This window comes from Somniosus microcephalus, chromosome 20 (genome assembly GCF_052327205.1).
Source record: "Somniosus microcephalus isolate GS21.2 chromosome 20, FLI_Smic_1.0, whole genome shotgun sequence".
Lineage (NCBI taxonomy): Eukaryota > Metazoa > Chordata > Chondrichthyes > Squaliformes > Somniosidae > Somniosus > Somniosus microcephalus.
Window position 1 is genome coordinate 38,007,224 of NC_141006.1, and position 20,056 is coordinate 38,027,279.

At 50.8% G+C, this 20,056-nt stretch overlaps 1 protein-coding gene across 1 annotated transcript in view; it reads right to left on the reverse strand.

The window, feature by feature from the left end:
• LOC147103125 (zinc finger MYM-type protein 4-like) overlaps positions 1-18,817 on the reverse strand; it is a 180,738-nt gene extending 161,921 nt beyond the window's left edge. The window contains exon 1 of the mRNA XM_085962449.1: positions 18,116-18,817. Coding sequence (XP_085818575.1) covers positions 18,116-18,802 — 687 coding nt within the window. The 5' untranslated portion in view covers positions 18,803-18,817. The remainder of the gene's footprint in view (positions 1-18,115) is intronic.
• Positions 18,818-20,056: the final 1,239 nt, after the last annotated feature.

A 20,056-nucleotide genomic window follows, 5' to 3' on the forward strand; every position in this document is an offset into this window, starting at 1 on the left:
AGCAGAACAACACCAGCTTCTCCAGACTCTCCACATAACTGAAGTCCCTCATCGCTGGTACCATTCTAGTAAATCTCCTCTGCAGCCTCTCTAAGGCCTTGACACCCTTCCTAAAGTGTGGTGCGCAGAATTGGATACAATACTCCAGCTGAGGCCTAACCAGTGTTTTATGAAGGTTTAGCATAACTTCCTTGCTTTTGTACTCTATGGGTTGGATTTTGTCAATGGGGAGCTTTTGGAGGCGGGACTCCCACATTTTGGGTTGTAGTCCCGCCTCCATCGACTTGTGGCCAACCCACGCTATTTTCCCTTGATTGACCTTGTTAAGCCCGCCCAGCGGGCTCAGCAGGCCAATTAAGGGACACCTGGTTACTGTTGACGTCAGCGATTGACATTTCATCTGTCAAGAGCTTTTGACAGATGAAAAATCAGCATTTGACAGCTCTGTGAAGCTGTCAAACACTGACAATCTGTCTTCTAACTTGAGTCCTTCTACTCAGACTCAGTTAGAGATCTCTCCAGACCAGAAAGCAGAATGCTGCAGCTTTTGATAGTTCAGCGGCCATTCTGCTTTCTGTGCCGATGAGCTGAGGGACTCACGAGAGCTGAATGAAGGAAGCCTGCAGGAGAAAGTAAAGGTAAGTAAAACTTATTAAAACATTTTACACTTACCTCACACACTTACCTCTGCACACATGCACCCATCACTCACCTGCACAACGGACACCTTGACCCCCGCCAACCCCTTCAGACTGTCGGTCCGCCTCGCTAACTTGGCGTGGTTCAGAGCCATCGGGAAGCCCACACTTCAGGGCTAAAAATAGGGATTAGGTAAAAAACTGCCTGTTAACAGGCAGTTAATTGGCACTAATCCCCTTCCCGCCTCAGGGAGGCGGCTCCCAGCACAGGTCGGGTCCCCGCCTCCTGGGACATTGGCACGGAGGCGGGTTGGGGGCAGGATGGGTTCCTGCCCCCCGATTCTGCAATTTTCCCACCACTCCTGCCTCCAAATCCGCCTCCACGGGGCTTGGAAATTCGAGCCCTATGGGGTCGATTTTATCGAACCTGTCGGGAAGAAGGCGGGACTTCCCCTTTCGGGTTTTCGGGGAGCCGTCAGGCGGGGTTTCAGGCATGTGGGGGGGGGGGGAAATCCCGACTTTGGGGGTCCCGACACCATCCCGCCCAAAACTCCGCCCAGCGGGCTCAGCATCTAGTTTGTGCACAAGCCTTTAAGTAAAAAAAAAAGTACCCGAGCACCAGCCAGATCACTCCCTGTAGACTATTAAAACTTTTAACAAGTATAGGAAAAGCACACAAAATGCGTAACATTGCAGCAACAGCCAGAAGAAATAATCCCGCAACTAACCTTTAAGTAGTTGATGATCCATTAAATAGTGCTGGTGGGGGGGGGGGGGGGAAGCAGGGGACGGTCTTCATGCTGTTGAACGTGTCTTCAGCTGTGGGAGGTTTAGAGGTTGTAGGTTGGAGCGTGGAACTCCAAAATGGCAGTGCTGGCGTCAAATTATCGTGATCTACCTGCTCTGCATGTGGCTGGCGGACATTAGGTGCGTGCGCTAACCAGTTTACCAATATGGTGTCCGCCACACTTCGCATCAGATGTGTACGTGTGTAACGCAGACGCCATTTTGGAATCTTAAGGGGCCGCTTGGTGCCCAAAACACGGGCGCTACCGAGCCCAATTTCATCCCCACTATCTTTCCCCCTGCCCTGGCTGCAGCGCACTTGTGCCCGGTGTCTCACCACTTGCAGGTCCCTGGTCCCAAGTTTCCTTGTATTATGTGGCGCGACAATGCCGTGAGTACTGCCTAAATGCTAATTTTCAGCGGAAGAGTTTAAGGAAATTTGCGCGATATGTGACTTACAATGGTTTTTAATGCTACGCTCGAGTTTGCTCGATCTTTTGTGACAATTCATCAAAACCTCTGCTGCTCATTAACATAGCTCCGCCCTAAGCTAGAGACAAGAGAACAAGAGTTTCCTGCATTTACGCCAATTCTGAATGGGTTGTAAATTTACATCCAAAATTTCAGGCGCAACTGGACTCAAACGCATATTTCTGGTGTTATGGCACTTCCTTTTAAGCAATTTTTTAATTTCTCCTCACTGAGACCTGCTCTATATTTTCTGTGTTTTTAAAGGCATTTTCATGGCATCAGAATGGAGTTACATTAAAAATCGAAAAACTTCCACAATTGCATTTTCTTAAACGTGCTGTGCCTAACGTTCCTAAAAAATGGTTGGGTGGCTTCAAACTTTCATTCTCACACTTGAAGAGGGACTTAAAGAAGGAATATGGCATAAGTTCTGCGCTTTCCTTGGGCCCCGATTGTTTATGCTGATGTCTGCTTGTTTACACAAATTTTTACGTTGTGGCATATGCTAATGAGATTCACACAAAATTTCAGCATAAGTTGACATTGGCAAAATCGGCGTAAAAACAGGCGTAAATTTCCCCATAATTTCCACGTAAGTGGGATCAAGGAAATTACGGTTCCCTACCTCACAAAACGTACAAAAAAAGATATATAGCCAACAACCTCATCCAGCCATTTGCAGTTTACATGTAAGTGCCGATTCTCCCTTCACTACAGTAACATTTTACCAATTACTAAAAAGTTTGAACATGACTTTTTTCTTTTCTGTGTTTGAAAAAGGAAGAGGATTTGAGTCCTCATTGGTCATATCGTGGAAGCATCTAGCAAGTGCAAAGCAGTTATTAACAAGGCAAATAGGGACTGAAGTGCATCCAGAGGATTTTTAACTATAGGTCAGAAGAAGTTAGACTGATAATGGTAAGGAAAGTTTTGGAGAATGACGTATAGGGGGAAATTTTCCACTGCATACAAGGCAATCGCACACCCTCAACTTTTGACTTTACCTTTATTAAAATTATTAATGATTCACACAAACCAACCCATGAAATTCAGAAAAGTAGACCAACAGCTTCAAAAAAGCTGACAATTTGAAAAGCAACCTACAACTGAAAAACAGCCCTAAATAAGGGCCGATAACCAGGGCAATGGCTTTAACGGTAACTGAATAAGTTATATTATTTTTTATTACATTGGGTCCCAGGGTTTTTATTCATGTTTTGGGATTATAGATATCATAATCTGGGATGTTATGATTAAGGTTATCCACCAGGTGGTGCTGTAGCCAATGCTGCTGCTAAGGGGTTTGCTTCCTGTTAAGGTCAGGGGTTCACTTCCTGTTAAGGTCAGCAAAGGTGCAATGACTGGATGCAGGCCTGCCTGGTTGTTCGCAGTCGTTTAATAAAGTACTCATATTAATTCTAATATCTCGCCTCTTCGAGTTCCTTGTCTCACTACATGGATTTATCACAATAATTACACAATTCAGTTGGTTTTTTTCTGTGGAAATTAAAATCCAATGGCCTCAGTTATGATGTACAAAAACAAGCAGTTACACTGGAAGAGCAGTGGCTCATGAACTTGTTCATAATTAAGCTGCAGCTATAGCCAATATTCCATAATGTGTATTATGCAGGGAATAAAAATAAAAAGGCAATTTTTGCAGTGCTGGATCTAGACATTTTCGATGGGGGAAGTGAGAAACAGAATCTTGTATCTTTCACTGAGATCACCTCTCATGCTTCTAAACTCCAGAGAGTACAGGCCCATTCTACACAATCTCTCATCATAGGACAGCCCTCTCACCCCAGGAATCAATCTAGTGAACCTTCGTTGCACCGCCTCCAAGGCAAGTATATCCTTCTTTAGATAAGGAGACCAGAACTGTGCACAGTATTCCAGGTGTGGTCTCACCAAGACCCTGTACAACTGTAGCAAGACTTCCTTACTCTTATACTCCAACCCCCCTGCAACAACGGCCAACATGACATTTGCCCTCCTTATTGCCTGCTGTACCTGCATGCTAGTTTTCTGTGTTTCTTGCACGAGGACACCCAAATCTCCTCTGAACACCAATGGTGAATGTCAGTCAGAGACAGAGGTCTCAACTTTAATTGGGGTCAGTTGTCAGCAAATGAGTTTTGATTTCAGTTCAAAACCCACCCACTCCGTTCAGGGTGGGAAGCAACGTAAATTCACGCAGCCAGAGGCCACCGACCAAGAATAAGTAAGTTCATAGGATCGGCCGCTGGGGCATCTCACGGGGGTCCACGTGATTGGCCGGGGATGAGGGGGTGCACGATTGCGGCCTAAGATTTCTTTGTGGAGCCCTGGGGAATTTTAACTACCTACCTGCCCGGTTTCTACTGGGCAAGTAGAGTTAAAATCATCCTCAGAGAAGCACAGAGACTGAGTTAGAGAGAATTATAGACAGAGACCAAGATGGATACAAAGGTGTGACATAGACTGAGACAGAGAGAACAATACAGAGTGGGATAGGCACAGTACAAAGAATTGGCAGGGATCAAGAGAAATGAGAAAAACTGAGATTAAAGTGGAGCGAATGGCAGTGACAGAGAGACAGACAGAGAATGACAGAGACACAGATGAAGACAAAAGGAGAGGAGCAGAGAAATAGAAAATGTCAGGGACAAAGACAGAGGCCGCGATTTCCCCAGCCCCGAGGAGGTGGGTTTGGAGGTGGGACAGTTGGGAAAAATCGCAAAAAGTGAGCGTGGGTTCGGAACCCGCCTCCAACCCGCTTCCGCGCAATTTTGCTAGTGGCGGGTTTGATGGGTGTGATTCGGTTCCGCCTCCATCAGTCGGGAGAGGTAGTTAAGACCCTTAAATAGTCGTTAAGAACCTCTATAACCCTATTTTGACAGGCCTTTGTTATTTTGCCACATTTTGTGCATGTTGCACGACCCTCCTAAACCACGCCAGCTAATCCTGGCGGGTTGACATGTGGGTGGCCTCCTCACAGCTGCAGCTCCACCATTAAAACGGAACTTTCATCAGGGAGCAGTTGCAGGTGGCAGAACTTTTGTTCCAAAGGTCTTTCAGTACTTTTAGCAGACCTACCGAAGTTGGAGGTGCTGCAGCTTCTATCTCTCAACTGTGGGACCTCCTTGGAAGACCCTCTCCCCGCTTGGACTGAGCGCTTCCCCAACGGAGGTATCTGGCAGCAGCATGGGAACCATTTCTTTCCTTTCATCACGGACCCCAGATTCGGATGAGGAGCAGCCACGGCAGCAGCAGAACCAGGCAGCTCAGCAGCAGGAGCGCCAACCTCCTGCTCACCCACCTGATGCTGCACAGGGCAGAAGGCGCCAGCACATGGAAGCATGTTGCCGCAGGAGATAACCCCCTCTCCGGGTTTACAGAGGATGAGCTATGTCAACATGAATGAGCAGCAGTGCCAAAGGAGGCGGAGAGTTTTGCAAGAGGTTGTCGGAGACATCTGCGCACTGCAGCCCAGAGGAGCGGGTGGACACCACTTACCAGTGGCTGTCAAAGTCACCACCGCACTCAACTTTTTTGCCTCAGGCTCCTTCCAGGGATCATCAGCAGACATCAGCGGCATCTCCCAGTCAGCCACCCACAGTTGCATCACGCAGGTTACCGATGCCCTTTTCGCAAAGGCACACAATTACATCCACTTCTCAAGGGATCAAGCACGTGTAACCGTGCGTTCAGTTGGCTTTGCAAATATGGCAGACTTGCCAATGGTGCAGGACGTCATAGACTGCACACATTTGGCCCTTAGGGCACCCCATCACAACCCAGCTACCTTTGTCAACCGCAAGGGCTTCCACTCCCTCAACGTTCAGCTGGTGTGTAACCACAAGGAGATTTTGCATGTTTGCGCCAAGTTCTGTGGTAGTTGCCATGATTCATTCATCCTGTGGACCTCTAGTATTCCCCCGCTCTTCAATCTGCCAAACCAACTTAACAGATGGCTCCTTGGTGACAAGGGCTACCCCCTGAAGAAGTGGCTAATGACGCCGATCAGGAGGCCAGCTAACAAGGCTGAGGAGCGCTACAACGCCAGCCAGCCACACTTCGACCAGGTCTATCATCGAGCAAACCATTGGCTTGCTGAAGATGCGATTCTGCTGCTTTGACAGATCAGGTGGAGCCCTGCAGTATTCAGCAGCCAGGGTCTCCAGAATAATCGTGCTCTGCTGTGCACTTCACAACATGGCACAGCGTTGTGGCTTGCAGCTTCCTGATGAGCAAGTGGCTCGGTTCATAGCCTCCTCAGATGAGGAGGAGGAGGAGGATGATGATGATGAGGAGGAGGAGGACCGCGCAGCGGTGCATCTACCAGCAGCAGCGGCAGCATGCGAGCACATGGCTGCCCATGATACACTCATCCTGGCCAGATTTGCATAGGTTGCCCATTGTGGCACATGTGCTTGGCTCCTTCTTAACACATGATAGACAATGGACATGACTCTCTGGCCTCCTTTCACTCTGACCACCAACCTGACCACGCAAGTTTCGCGGAGCCCGCAATGTGGAGCTTCCTAAGCCAAAATAACATCACGCCAACAGTTTGCCATCACCTGATGTTAATACATCCAAACAGGGATGGCATTTCATCAATAAACAGAAACAATCACCCAAGTGCCTACCCCTGTGACTAATGGTGCTTTATTTTTCTCGTACACGTGCTCCTACGTGTTGCTCCCCATGTGGCTTCAGCAGAAGTGGAGGTCCCTTGCTCACTTTCATGTTGCTCCTGCTTCGACACCTTTGGTGGGCGTCCTCTGGGGTTGTGAGCCTGTGAGGGCTTGCCTATCATCTGCTTATCCTACGGCAGTGCAGGGGCTGAGACGCCCATCTCAGTTGGGTGCGGACTCTGGTGGGGCTCTGACTGAGGGCTACGCAGTGGCATGGAAGTGGGTGCGCTTGGAGAGCAGCCCCCACTTTCTTGTTCTCTGCCACCAACTTTCCTCTCATGGGTCAGGTCCACCTCAGCGCTTGCAAGTTGCTTGAGAGCACCTTGCTGCACATCAGGGGCCCATGGGGACCGGTATCTGCACTGTGGCAGTCCTACTCAAAAGGACTTCCATGAAGCTCTGGTTTCTCTGCTCAATAGCTGCCCATCGCTCCTCCAGAGATGTCAATCTATTCTGAACATTCACCATGTTTTCCAGACTCTGGCGACTTAGGTCCTCCATGGCCATAGCCATCATCTGCTCTACAATAGCCACCCTTTCCAGAGAGGTAGCGACCCTTTCCAGAGAGGTAGCCATCGTAACCACGGAGTTAGCCATCCTTTCCGTGGTGGTGCGTTGACGCGCCATTGCCTCCATAAAGGCACTGCTCATGTTAGAGTTGAACTCCTCCATTCCTCTCCACACTCACAGTGACCCTGGAGACAAAACCTGTCAGAGACTCCTGCACTTGCTCCTGGAGTTCCAGCACCGCTCTCCTGGATGGACCCAGAGGCACAGGGTCCACATACAGCGGAGCAAAGCTAGGAGAGTCCTGTGACCTCCGACGAGGACTCTCCACTGCTGTCCCTGTCTCCACCACCTGCTGATTCTTACCTGTGAGATGTGATACACCAGGTGACAACACTACTCTATGTTCCGAAGGTCCCACCGAGGTGTGCGTATCGGCGCTGGTGCTGGGTGCGCTTACATCTGCTGACACTGCATCCTCAGAGGTTGCAGGTTCCCCTGAGGAGTCTTGCTGCTCAGCCTCTTCCTCCTGGACAGTGGCGGCGGGTGGGGCTCTGTGGATGGTCCTGTGGGGGAGTAAAGGCATGGGTTAGACATTTCACAGAAGTGTAGCACGCATATGCAATAGTGCAGATGCTCAAGTGGCATTCTAATAATGTACACCAGCAGCCATTTCAGTCACTCAAGCAGTGTAAATGAGAGAGACGCAAAACTATTCTGTCACCAGCTTGGTCTGCCTCGCCTGTCTGTCCGTCCCCCACTTCCACCTCCACCTCTGCGCCGGCGATGTCCTGGGCCGCCTCCTCAGCCTGGGTGAGAAGGGCGAGGGAAGGTGGCCCTCTTCCTGTCTTCGTCCTTTCCCTTCTATTTTGGGCTCTCTTTTCCTGCAGTGAGGGAGACAAGTGGAGTTGGAGTGAGAATGAGGGAGTGAGTGTAGAAAGTCCATAGCATAGATGCTTAGAAGGAGACAAAGATGGAGTGAAGTTCCATGTCCAAAGGCCCTCCCTGTGCATTGTTAGTCATTGTCATTGCATAACATTGGAAGGGAGTGTGAGGGCAGCATAGTCGAGTAGTGAAGTGATTGGGTTCATAGAGTGAGAGGGATGGTGAAGGGTGGAAGGGTAAAGTGGGATGTGGATGAGGAGGTTGACAATGCAGAGTGCTGGTGATGAGAGGAGAAGGGGAGCAGAAGGAGGGTCAAGCTGATGGTATGCTCACTTTGCCTGATCTTACAAGGTCATTGAACCTTTTACGGCACTGCAGCCATGTCCTTTTATATCCTTTGCCAGCTGGACCCACACAGCCTTGGTATCTTTGCGAGGCCTCTTCCTCCCAGATGAGGGGGAAGAGCACCTCCCTGCTAGCTCTCACCCCCTCAACCAGGATACACAGCGCCTCATCCGAGAACCTCGGGGAGGCCCTTGCCTTGGAGCAGGCCATTCTTCAAGGAGATAACAGCTTGGAGGTGGTGCAGCATCGACCAAAAACCAGTGGAATGAGCCAAGGCAGCAAGCAGCCCTTAAATGAAGCTGGATAAGTGACGTCAGCAGAGGCGAGTTTCAGTCCCAAAAGACTAATTGGCCCCGGGGAACCCACACCTCTGAAATGAACCGGCCAATTAACTGGCAAATTTTTCCCACCTGACAGCGGAGGCAGGTTTGGAACCCGCCCAAACTGAAACCCGCCTCCAATGAGAAAATCGCCCCCAGAGTGACAGAGAATGGCAGGAGCACACACACACAATGTCGGGGACAAGGACAGAAAATGACAACAGCAAGGAGAAAGAGAAATGAGAAATAGGTACGGAGAAGGGATTGTGCTGACTGTTGGAAAAGCTGAACACCTCCACATAAACAACAACAAAACAACTTGTATTTATATAGCGCCTTTAAAGTAATAAAATGTCCCAAGGCGCTTCAGAGGAACGTTGTCACCGGGCCACATAAGGAGATATTAGGACAGATGACCAAAAGCTTGGTAGAAGAGGTAGGTTTTAAGAAGCGTCTTAAAGGAGAGTGAGGTACAGAGCTGAAGAGGTTTCGGGAGGGAATTCCAGGGCTTAGGGCCGAAGCAGCTGTAGGCACGGCCGCCAATGGCAGAGCAATTAAAACCGAGGATGCGCAAGAGGCCAAAATTGGAGACGCGCAGAGGTCTCAGGAGATTGTAGGGCTGGAGGTGGTTACATAGATAGAGAGGGCCAAGGCCATGGAAGGATTTGAAAACAAAGATGTGAATTTTAAAATCGAGGCGTTGCTGGACTGGGAGTCAGTAGAGGTCAGCAAGCATAGAGGTGATGAGTGAACGGGTTTTGGCGCGAGCTCAAGTTTATGTAAGATGGAAAATGGGAGGCTGCGCAGGAGAGCATTGGAATAGTCAAGTCTAGATGTAACAAAGATATGGATGAGGGTTTCAGCAGCTGATGAGCTGAGGCAAGGGCGAAGTTGGATGTTAATGAGGTGGAAGTAGGCGGTCTTGGTGATGGAGTGGATGTGTGGTCGGATAAGCTCATCTCGGGGTCAAATATGACACCAAGGTTGCGAGCAGCCTGGTTCAGCTTCAGACAGTTGCCAGGGAGAGGGATGGAGTCGGTAGCTAGGGAACAGAGTTTGTGGCGGGAACCAAAGACAAGGGAATAAATGAGAATAAACAAGAAACAGCTTCACTGCCTGATCCTGCGTCACAGATCCCATCTGACCAGAGCCTTGAGCTGGGTCTGCTCCTCTTGTAGCCACAGCAACAAATGATCACAATAGTCCAGGCTCTGCCAGATTAACACCAACTCTCTGACACTGATTTACTATAAAATCCAGACACAAATTTCACTACAAACTCAAGTTGGGAATTAATGCTGTTATTGATGGATTTTATTTTGCTGAATATCAAGAAGCTGAACACCATCCAAGACAAAGCAGTCCACTTGATTGGCAGCCCAGCCACCACCTTAAACATCCACTCCCTCCACCACCGGCGCATCGTGGCTGCAGTGTGTATTATCTACAGGATGCACTGCAGCAACTCACCAAGCCCTCTTCGACAGCACCTCCCCAGCCTGCGGCCTCCACAACCTGGGAGAACAAGGGCAGCAGGCACGTGGGAGCATCATCACCTCCATGTTCCCCTCCAAGCCACATACCATTGTGACTTGGACATATACCTCTGCTCCTTCATCGTCGCTGGGTCAAAATCCTGAAACTCGCTCCGATGGGAGTACCTTCACCACACGGACTGCAGTCAAATTGAGAGGCTGCAGGATGGCTGATGTGGAAAATGGTCTCACTGGTGCAATGAGGGATGCTTTTCTGAGGTTGCAGCTGAAGCACATTTATAGCATGGAGCAGAGTGAAGGGAACCTCAGACTGCTCAATGCTGACGCCATATTCCTGAAATGGAAATGATCCCAGTTCCTGAGCACTAACATCCCTCACCTTCATGGCACAAAATTCATTTTCAAAAAAGTGTTTTTATAAAAACTGACTGTCAGCAGAAAAATTGAATCAATTGGGTGAAATTGTAAAATAAAAGTCAAAATTGCTGGAAATGGACAGTGGGTCAGACAGTAACTGAAAAAAATACATTTGTTAAATTATGAACATTTTGTCTTCTCAGGTTAACTTGGATTACAAACATGAGATTCTAAAACATACATGTACACTATTTCAAGAAAAGAATCTCCCTCTCTCGTAGTTACTTAATTTTCTGCATAATTCCTGTTACAATAATTCTAAATAAAATATTCAACCAAGATTACAATGCTAAAACATTTCCAAAATGATCTTAAAGTTAAATTCTAGGTTCTAGACGTCATCTAATTTGCACATAGACATTCCTTCACTGTTTCATTTGTGGTAATACATTACTTTGCTCATGTTACCTACACAGTTAAAACATTGCTAAGTTGATGTGTTTCATGTACTGAGAACGAACATTTACTGTTTTGGAGAAATCGCTATCAGTCTCTTGTCACCAGATGATGATGTCACACTGCTTGTTGTTGACTTCAATCAGAGGGACATCTTGCAGGTTCAAAGCATTTTGTCTACTAGAGAATATGTTCTCTTTCTCCCTCGATTTTTATTCTCTCCTGCAGGATGTCGCTCCTGAGACTGAAAGCGAGCTAGGTGACCTGCTGCCATGCTATTACTAGCATGGCTCTTATTGACCAGCTTTAAATTTTTATCTACTTTTCCCCCTCCTAAAGGCTGCAATTCATACTGGGGTATTTCCCAGACAATGGCAGCTTTCTTATTTCTCTCTTATGGCAAAGTACCTACAGACTATCTCTTGCAAAACTGTTCTTCATAAACCAGGGTCGACTTCGCTATGCACGCTAATAGCATCCAGCTGTACCTCTCCGCCACTTCCCTTGATCCCACCTCTGTGTTGTCAGATTGCCTGTATGACATTAAGTTGTAGAAGAGCCAAATTTCCTTCAATTGAACACTGGGAAGACTGAAGCCATTGTTTCCAGTCACTGCCAAAAATTCACTTCCTTGCCACTGACACTGCGTGCAACCATGGCATCCGGTTCAGCTCAGAGCTAAGCTTCAAACCCCGTATCCTATCCATCACCATGATCGCTTACTTCCACATTCACAATTTGCTTGTCTCTGCCCCTATCTCACTGCCACTGAATCCTTTATCCATGTTTTTGTTTCCTCTAGCCTCGACTTGTCCAACAATTTCCTTGCCAGGTTCCTGACATACATAAACTCCAACTTGTCCATAACCTGAATGCCCCCATATTAACCCACGTTAAATCCTACTTGCCCCATCGCTTCCATCCTCGCTGACTTACACTGCTGCCCTTTTTCCAGCACATCATACTTAAAATCCTGGCACTCATCTAAAAATTCCCCCACAGTCGCACCCCACCGTAACTCTGCAAACTGCTCTAGCCATATGTCCACTCTTGGTCCCTCTGGTTTTCCGACACTGGTCTTGTGTACATCTCCCCTCTCTGCACTTCACCATTGGTGACAAGAGCTTTCAGTCATCAACCTTACTCTCTGCAACTTCCTCCCTAAAACCTTCCCCCTTTGTAGTTCACTTCCAGTCTTTGAAAGCCTGTTTAAAACTCATCACTTTGACCAAGCCTTTGGTCGCTCGCCTCTCTTAACTCCCTCACAAAAGATCACCCTCAGTTCCTTTCTTCTACTCTAAAGCACCGAGGGTGTTTTTCTACAGTAAAGGTGCTGTAGAAATGCAAGTTGATTTTATTCTTTGACGATGTATCCCTGTCAAAAACTTACCATGTGGGGGATTTTTTGTAATGTTGAGAAACCAAGGTGATGGGCCAAGTGTAAGAGAGTGTAACACATCACCAAGTTTGAAAAGAGTGCGAGAGAAGATAAAGTAAATTGGAAATGGTGAAAGTAGTCTTAAAATTGGAGGAGGAAGGAAAGAATAAGGAGAAGTTTGAGGTCGCAGACACAAACCCACAGCACAAAAAGTTAGTGCATTAATTCACACAAAGGTGAAGCACCTCTTCTCTTTCCTCCTCTCTTGAAGACAGTATGGTTTTACGTGTTAGAAACCGAGCAGACTCTCCTCTGTTCTTCCCCCCATCTTAACCTAGGGATATTGAAGCTAATGGTAGCTGCCCTGATCAGCTAACAGCGCAGACAGCAATCTAACATGAATTGTAAAGTTTAGCATCGATTTTGGTTTTAATACAATTTTCCCTCCATCGAAGTGAGAAATGCAAATAGGACAATTTTCTGCCTTTGATCCCAATGTCAGTATCCTTGTTGCAAGGCTGAGGCACAGTACAAATCTCTAAACTCTGCCTCAACAATGGCCCCAACAATAACTACAAGTCGGGAAGGGAGAAGGGGTGGGAGAGGTGGTGAGAGATTTAGCAGCTGAGGAACTGGAAGTATGGGTTTCCCGGAGATCCTGTTGAATTTAAAAACAGGACCCGATTAAAAATTTTTGCGTGGGTTTCCCAGCCACAGCCAGCCGGATTGAGAGACTGGCTGGCGGTCAGGTGGGAGGGCAGCCAGGGAGCGGAGCAGAGGTAAGCTGGACATGGTGGGGGATGGGGGGTTGGGTTCTTGGACATAGGGGGTGGGGTCGGCCATGGGGGGGTGCTGTCAGACATGGGAGGCGAGGGGTCGGCCATCATGAGTGGGTTGGCCATCAATGGAGGTGTCGCCCATCGGGGGAAGCAGTTAATCAGAGAGGAATTTGCAGATCGTACATCGTCGGTCCGATCACAGGGAGCGGTAAACAGGGAATCTTGGTAGGCCGGAGGGAAAGACACCTGCTCCTCCTGGCCCACAAGCAGGGCTGGGAAGACACTTACCTGATGGATCCTGCCTTTCTCGCCTCCCTTCAGCTGCGGGTTTTCTGAGGCCCAAGAAATCCGGCTTGCAGGCGTTAAAACTAAAGCTCTTGTAACATTGGAGGCACGCAGTCTCATTAAAATATTTTAGTGACGGAACCGTCTCCTGAGAGTAGGTTAGTCGCCCACCACCCAACTCACCTCCTGAGAGTAGGTCAGTGGCCCATCCCCCCAACCCACCTCCTGATCGTAGGTCAGTGGCCCATCCCCCCAACCCACCTCCAGATCGTAGGTCAGTGGCCCATCCCCCCAACCCACCTCCTGATCGTAGGTCAGTGGCCCATCCCCCCAACACGCCTCCTGATCGTAGGTCAGTGGCCCATCCCCCCAACCCACCTCCTGATCGTAGGTCAGTGGCCCATCCCCCCAACCCACCTCCTGAGAGTAGGTCAGTGGCCCATCCCCCCAACCCACCTCCTGATCGTAGGTCAGTGGCCCATCCCCCCAACCCACCTCCTGATCGTAGGTCAGTGGCCCATCCCCCCAACCCACCTCCTGATCGTAGGTCAGTGGCCCATCCCCCCAACCCGCCTCCTGATCGTAGGTCAGTGGCCCATCCCCCCAACCCACCTCCTGAGAGTAGGTCAGTGGCCCATCCCCCCAACCCGCCTCCTGAGAGTAGGTCAGTGACCCATCCCCCCAACCCGCCTCCTGATCGTAGGTCAGTGGCCCATCCCCCCAACCCACCTCCAGATCGTAGGTCAGTGGCCCATCCCCCCAACCCACCTCCTGATCGTAGGTCAGTGGCCCATCCCCCCAACCCACCTCCTGAGAGTAGGTCAGTGGCCCATCCCCCCAACCCACCTCCTGATCGTAGGTTAGTGGCCCATCCCCCCAACCCGCCTCCTGATCGTAGGTCAGTGGCCCATCCCCCCCAACCCACCTCCTGATCGTAGGTCAGTGGCTCATCCACCCAACCCACCTCCTGATCGTGGGTCAGTGGCCCATCCCCCCAACCCACCTCCTGATCGTAGGTCAGTGGCCCATCCCCCCAACCCACCTCCCGATAGGTCAGTGGCCCATCCCCCCAACCCACCTCCTGATCGTAGGTCAGTGGCCCATCCCCCCAACCCACCTCCTGATCGTAGGTCAGTGGCCCATCCCCACAACCCACCTCCTGAGAGTAGGTCAGTGGCCCATCCCCCCAACCCACCTCCTGATAGGTCAGTGGCCCATCCCCCCAACCCACCTCCTGATAGGTCAGTGGTCCATCCCCCCAACCCGCCCCCTGAGAGTAGGTCAGTGGCCCATCCCCCCAACCCACCTCCTGATCGTAGGTCAGTGGCCCATCCCCCCAACCCACCTCCTGATAGGTCAGTCGCCCATCCCCCCAACCCACCTCCTGATAGGTCAGTGGCCCATCCTCCCAACCCACCTCCTGATCATAGGTCAGTGGCCCATCCCCCCAACCCACCTCCTGATCGTAGGTCAGTGCCCCATCCCCCCAACCCACCTCCTGATAGGTCAGTGGCCCATCCCCCCAACCCACCTCCTGAGAGTAGGTCAGTGGCCCATCCCCCCAACCCACCTCCTGATAGGTCAGTGGCCCATCCCCCCAACCCACCTCCTGATCGTAGGTTAGTGGCCCATCCCCCCAACCCACCTCCTGATCGTAGGTCAGTGGCCCATCCCCCCAACCCCCCACCTGATCGTAGGTCAGTGGCCCATCCCCCCAACCCACCTCCTGATAGGTCAGTGGCCCATCGCCCCAACCCACCTCCTGAGAGTAGGTCAGTGGCCCATCCCCCCAACCCACCTCCTGATCGTAGGTCAGTGGCCCATCCCCCCAACCCACCTCCTGATCGTAGGTCAGTGACCCATCCCCCCAACTCACCTCCTGATCGTAGGTCAGTCGCCCATTCCCCCAACCCACCTCCTGATCGTAGGTCAGTGTCCCATCCCCCCAACCCACCTCCTGATCGTAGGTCAATGGCCCATCCCCCCAACCCACCTCCTGATCGTAGGTCAGTGACCCATCCCCCCAACCCACCTCCTGATCGTAGGTCAGTGGCCCATCCCCCCAACCCACCTCCTGATCGTAGGTCAGTCGCCCATCCCCCCAACCCACCTCCTGATCGTAGGTCAGTGGCCCATCCCCCCAACCCACCTCCTGATAGGTCAGTCGCCCATCCCCCCAACCCACCTCCTGATAGGTCAGTTGCCCATCCCCCAACCCACCTCCTGATCGTAGGTCAGTGGCCCATCCCCCCAACCCACCTCCTGAGAGTAGGTCAGTGGCCCATCCCCCCAACCCACCTCCTGATCGTAGGTCAGTGGCCCATCCCCCCAACCCACCTCCTGATCGTGGGTCAGTGGCCCATCCCCCCAACCCACCTCCTGATCGTAGGTCAGTGGCCCATCCCCCCAACCCACCTCCCGATAGGTCAGTGGCCCATCCCCCCAACCCACCTCCCGATAGGTCAGTGGCCCATCCCCCCAACCCGCCTCCTGATCGTAGGTCAGTGGCCCATCCCCCCAACCCACCTCCTGATCGTAGGTCAGTGGCCCATCCCCCCAACCCGCCTCCTGATCGTAGGTCAGTGGCCCATCCCCCCAACCCACCTCCTGATCGTAGGTCAGTGGCCCATCCCCCCAACCCACCTCCTGATCGTAGGTCAGTGGCCCATCCCCACAACCCACCTCCTGAGAGTAGGTCAGTGGCCCATCCCCCCAACCCACCTCCTGATAGGTCAGTGGCCCATCCCCCCAACCCACCTCCTGATAGGTCAGTGGTCCATCCCCCCAACCCGCCCCCTGAGAGTAGGTCAGTGGCCCATCCCCCCAACCCACCTCCTGATCGTAGGTCAGTGGCCCATCCCCCCAACCCACCTCCTGATAGGTCAGTGGCCCATCCCCCCAACCCACCTCCTGATCGTAGGTCAGTGGCCCATCCCCCCAACCCACCTCCTGATCGTAGGTCAGTGGCCCATCCCCCCAACCCACCTCCTGATCGTAGGTCAGTGGCCCATCCCCCCAACCCACCTCCTGATCGTAGGTCAGTGGCCCATCCCCCCAACCCGCCTCCTGAGAGTAGGTCAGTGGCCCATCCCCCCAACCCACCTCCTGATCGTAGGTCAGTGTCCCATCCCCACAACCCACCTCCTGATCGTAGGTCAGTGTCCCATCCCCCCAACCCACCCCCTGATCGTAGGTCAGTGTCCCATCCCCCCAACCCACCTCCTGATCGTAGGTCAGTGGCCCATCCCCCCAACCCACCTCCTGATCGTAGGTCAGTGGCCCATCCCCACAACCCACCTCCTGAGAGTAGGTCAGTGGCCCATCCCCCCAACCCACCTCCTGATAGGTCAGTGGCCCATCCCCCCCAACCCACCTCCTGATAGGTCAGTGGTCCATCCCCCCAACCCGCCCCCTGAGAGTAGGTCAGTGGCCCATCCCCCCCAACCCACCTCCTGATCGTAGGTCAGTGGCCCATCCCCCCAACCCACCTCCTGATAGGTCAGTCGCCCATCCCCCCAACCCACCTCCTGATAGGTCAGTGGCCCATCCTCCCAACCCACCTCCTGATCGTAGATCAGTGGCCCATCCCCCCAACCCACCTCCTGATCGTAGTTCAGTGGCCCATCCCCCCAACCCACCTCCTGATAGGTCAGTGGCCCATCCCCCCAGCCCACCTCCTGAGAGTAGGTCAGTGGCCCATCCCCCCAACCCACTTCCTGATAGGTCAGTGGCCCATCCCCCCAACCCACCTCCTGATCGTAGGTTAGTGGCCCATCCCCCCAACCCACCTCCTGATCGTAGGTCAGTGGCCCATCCCCCCAACCCACCTCCTGATCGTAGGTCAGTGGCCCATCCCCCCAACCCACCTCCTGATAGGTCAGTGGCCCATCCCCCCAACCCACCTCCTGATCGTAGGTTAGTGGCCCATCCCCCCAACCCACCTCCTGATCGTAGGTCAGTGGCCCATCCCCCCAACCCACCTCCTGATCGTAGGTCAGTGACCCATCCCCCCAACCCACCTCCTGATCGTAGGTCAGTCGCCCATTCCCCCAACCCACCTCCTGATCGTCGGTCAGTGTCCCCTCCCCCCAACCCACCTCCTGATCGTAGGTCAGTGGCCCATCCCCCCAACCCACCTCCTGATCGTAGGTCAGTGACCCATCCCCCCAACCCACCTCCTGATCGTAGGTCAGTGGCCCATCCCCCCAACCCACCTCCTGATCGTAGGTCAGTCGCCCATCCCCCCAACCCACCTCCTGATCGTAGGTCAGTGGCCCATCCCCACAACCCACCTCCTGAGAGTAGGTCAGTGGCCCATCCCCCCAACCCACCTCCTGATCGTAGGTCAGTGACCCATCCCCCCAACCCACCTCCTGATCGTAGGTCAGTGGCCCATCCCCCCAACCCGCCTCCTGAGAGTAGGTCAGTGGCCTATCCCCCCCAACCCGCCTCCAATAAAACTAGAAGTGGATGTGTTAGAAGCGGGTTGGGATTGTGTTCCAGATTTTTGAATTTTTAACCCCCCACCGCCTTCCCCCGTCCTTCCTGGGGCGTTAAAGTTACCCCCAATGTGTCTGAGGAGAACACTTTCTGTGACAATAACCATCCTAATGGACTCTGCAAGCTTACCAATTTATTGCCAAATTTCACACACTTTTGAGCTGTGGACCTGTACCCACTCAGAACAACTTTAATAACCTCTACCAATATATCCAATAACCTCACACTACCTTGGTTTCTGCATCCTGTGTAATAGACAGACGTGGATCCTCAGGCCTTGAGTGAAGCAATGCTCTAACTGAAGAATTCATACTTTGATGATATTGGTTCGTAAAATCAAGATGAGATGGACCTGCGACATGAACTGAAGAGGTTTTAATGTTGCCCTTGTTAGTCAAGTCCATGGCTTCTTCTGAACTCTCTTTGGACCATAAGGTAGAATGCGACGTTGCTGCTTTAGCTATGGGGTCCATGTGTAAATGCGGAATGTAGTCAGGAGAACTTGGCTCAAAAGACAGCTGGCCACAACTGAAATGTTGCCCACAAATCCGAGAATACATTGTTGGAGTCCAACCTTCTCTAGTAAACTGGATTGCTTTCGTTATGGCTGCGGTGTGACTTCCTTTTTTTCTGATGACTGTGAACCACCGAATGTGGGTGTCCTTGCCCCGACGACTTCGGCATCCAGCGACGCTGCAACAGTCTCCATGGCTGTTTGAACGTGAGGCGGGTTTTTGAATAATGACAGATTTTGGATCAATGCCAAGCCTTTGACACAGAACTCTTTGGAAGTACCCCCTTGTTCCTGAAACTGGGAGCCCGTACTGTTTACAGAGCTCTCGTAGTTTGGCTTTTGGGCCTTCCTTAATCTGCTGTATGGTTACTGATATTTCCTCTGATGTATTTATGTTAGCCATAGTATAATGCTGAAAAAACAAAATATTGAAATAGTTAATTGAAATGAAAAATCCCAACGTCCTCCTGAGATGCAGTAATCAGGTTACAGTCTGACATTAAAGATACGATTCAGCAACAACACTTCTGATCAGAGTGTGTGTGAAATGGAGTGGAGCAGAAGATCTGCTGGTTCAGCATCTGCAGCTTAGCTGGATAGAGAAGCATCTGGTTGGCCTGCATCCAATTCAATTTAGTCATTGATTGTAGAGCTCATGCAGGTTGGATCGACAGAGCATTGGCGAGTGGTCGGCAGAGGGATAAGCACAGTGTTTCTGGCATGAGCTGAAAGCTGCAGATTGGTATACTTTTTACTTATGTTTCATAATTGAAGTGTTTAAGGATAATTTAAACTTATAATTTACATATTAATTGGATAAGGGATATTTTAAAGTTAAAAAACTGATTGCATATGTGTTCATATGTATATATGTGTGTGATATAAACTTGCTAAAGAATATTACAAAGTTTGTAGTTAGTTTGTAAGCAATTTTAGATTAAGTTTCTCAGAGCTAGTTAATGTAAGTTGTTTGAATTGTTCAAAAGATATTTTAGGTCGGGGGTTAACTTTAAGTTATATTCTAGGGCAGAGTGACTTGAGCAGCAAATGCTGTATTAATCAAAGTCTGATGAAAGATACTAGAATCAGAGAGGTCTACAGCACAGAAGGAGGCCATTTGGCCCATCGTGCCTGTGCTGGCTCTTTGAAGGAGCAGTCATGCTCAGTCCCACTGCTTTTTGTTCGTAACCCTTACGGGGTTCCTCCAGTACCTGTCCAACTCCTTTTTAAAATTATTTATGGAATCGGCTTCCACCACCTTTTCCGGTAGAGCGTTCCAGATCCTGACAACTCTCTGAGTGAGGAAATCTCTCTCCATCTCCCCTCTAGATCTTTTTCCAACTATTTTAAATCTATGACCTCTGGTTATTGACCAGAGGGAATAGTTTTTCTCGATCCACTCTATCAAAACCTCTCATCATCTTAAAAACCTCTATTAGGTCACCCCATAACCTTAATACAAAAGCAAAATACTGCAGATGTTGGAAATCTGAAATAAAAACAGAAAATGCAGGGACTGTTGAGGGTTGAAAGTTCATAGATACGTTCATATATAAGGGACAGGTATTAATTAGCACGGGCCCCAGTTGGAGGAGATGAATAAGGAACTTGTTAGGGAACTAGTAGTGGATATAGATAATGGCCCAGAACTTCAGGT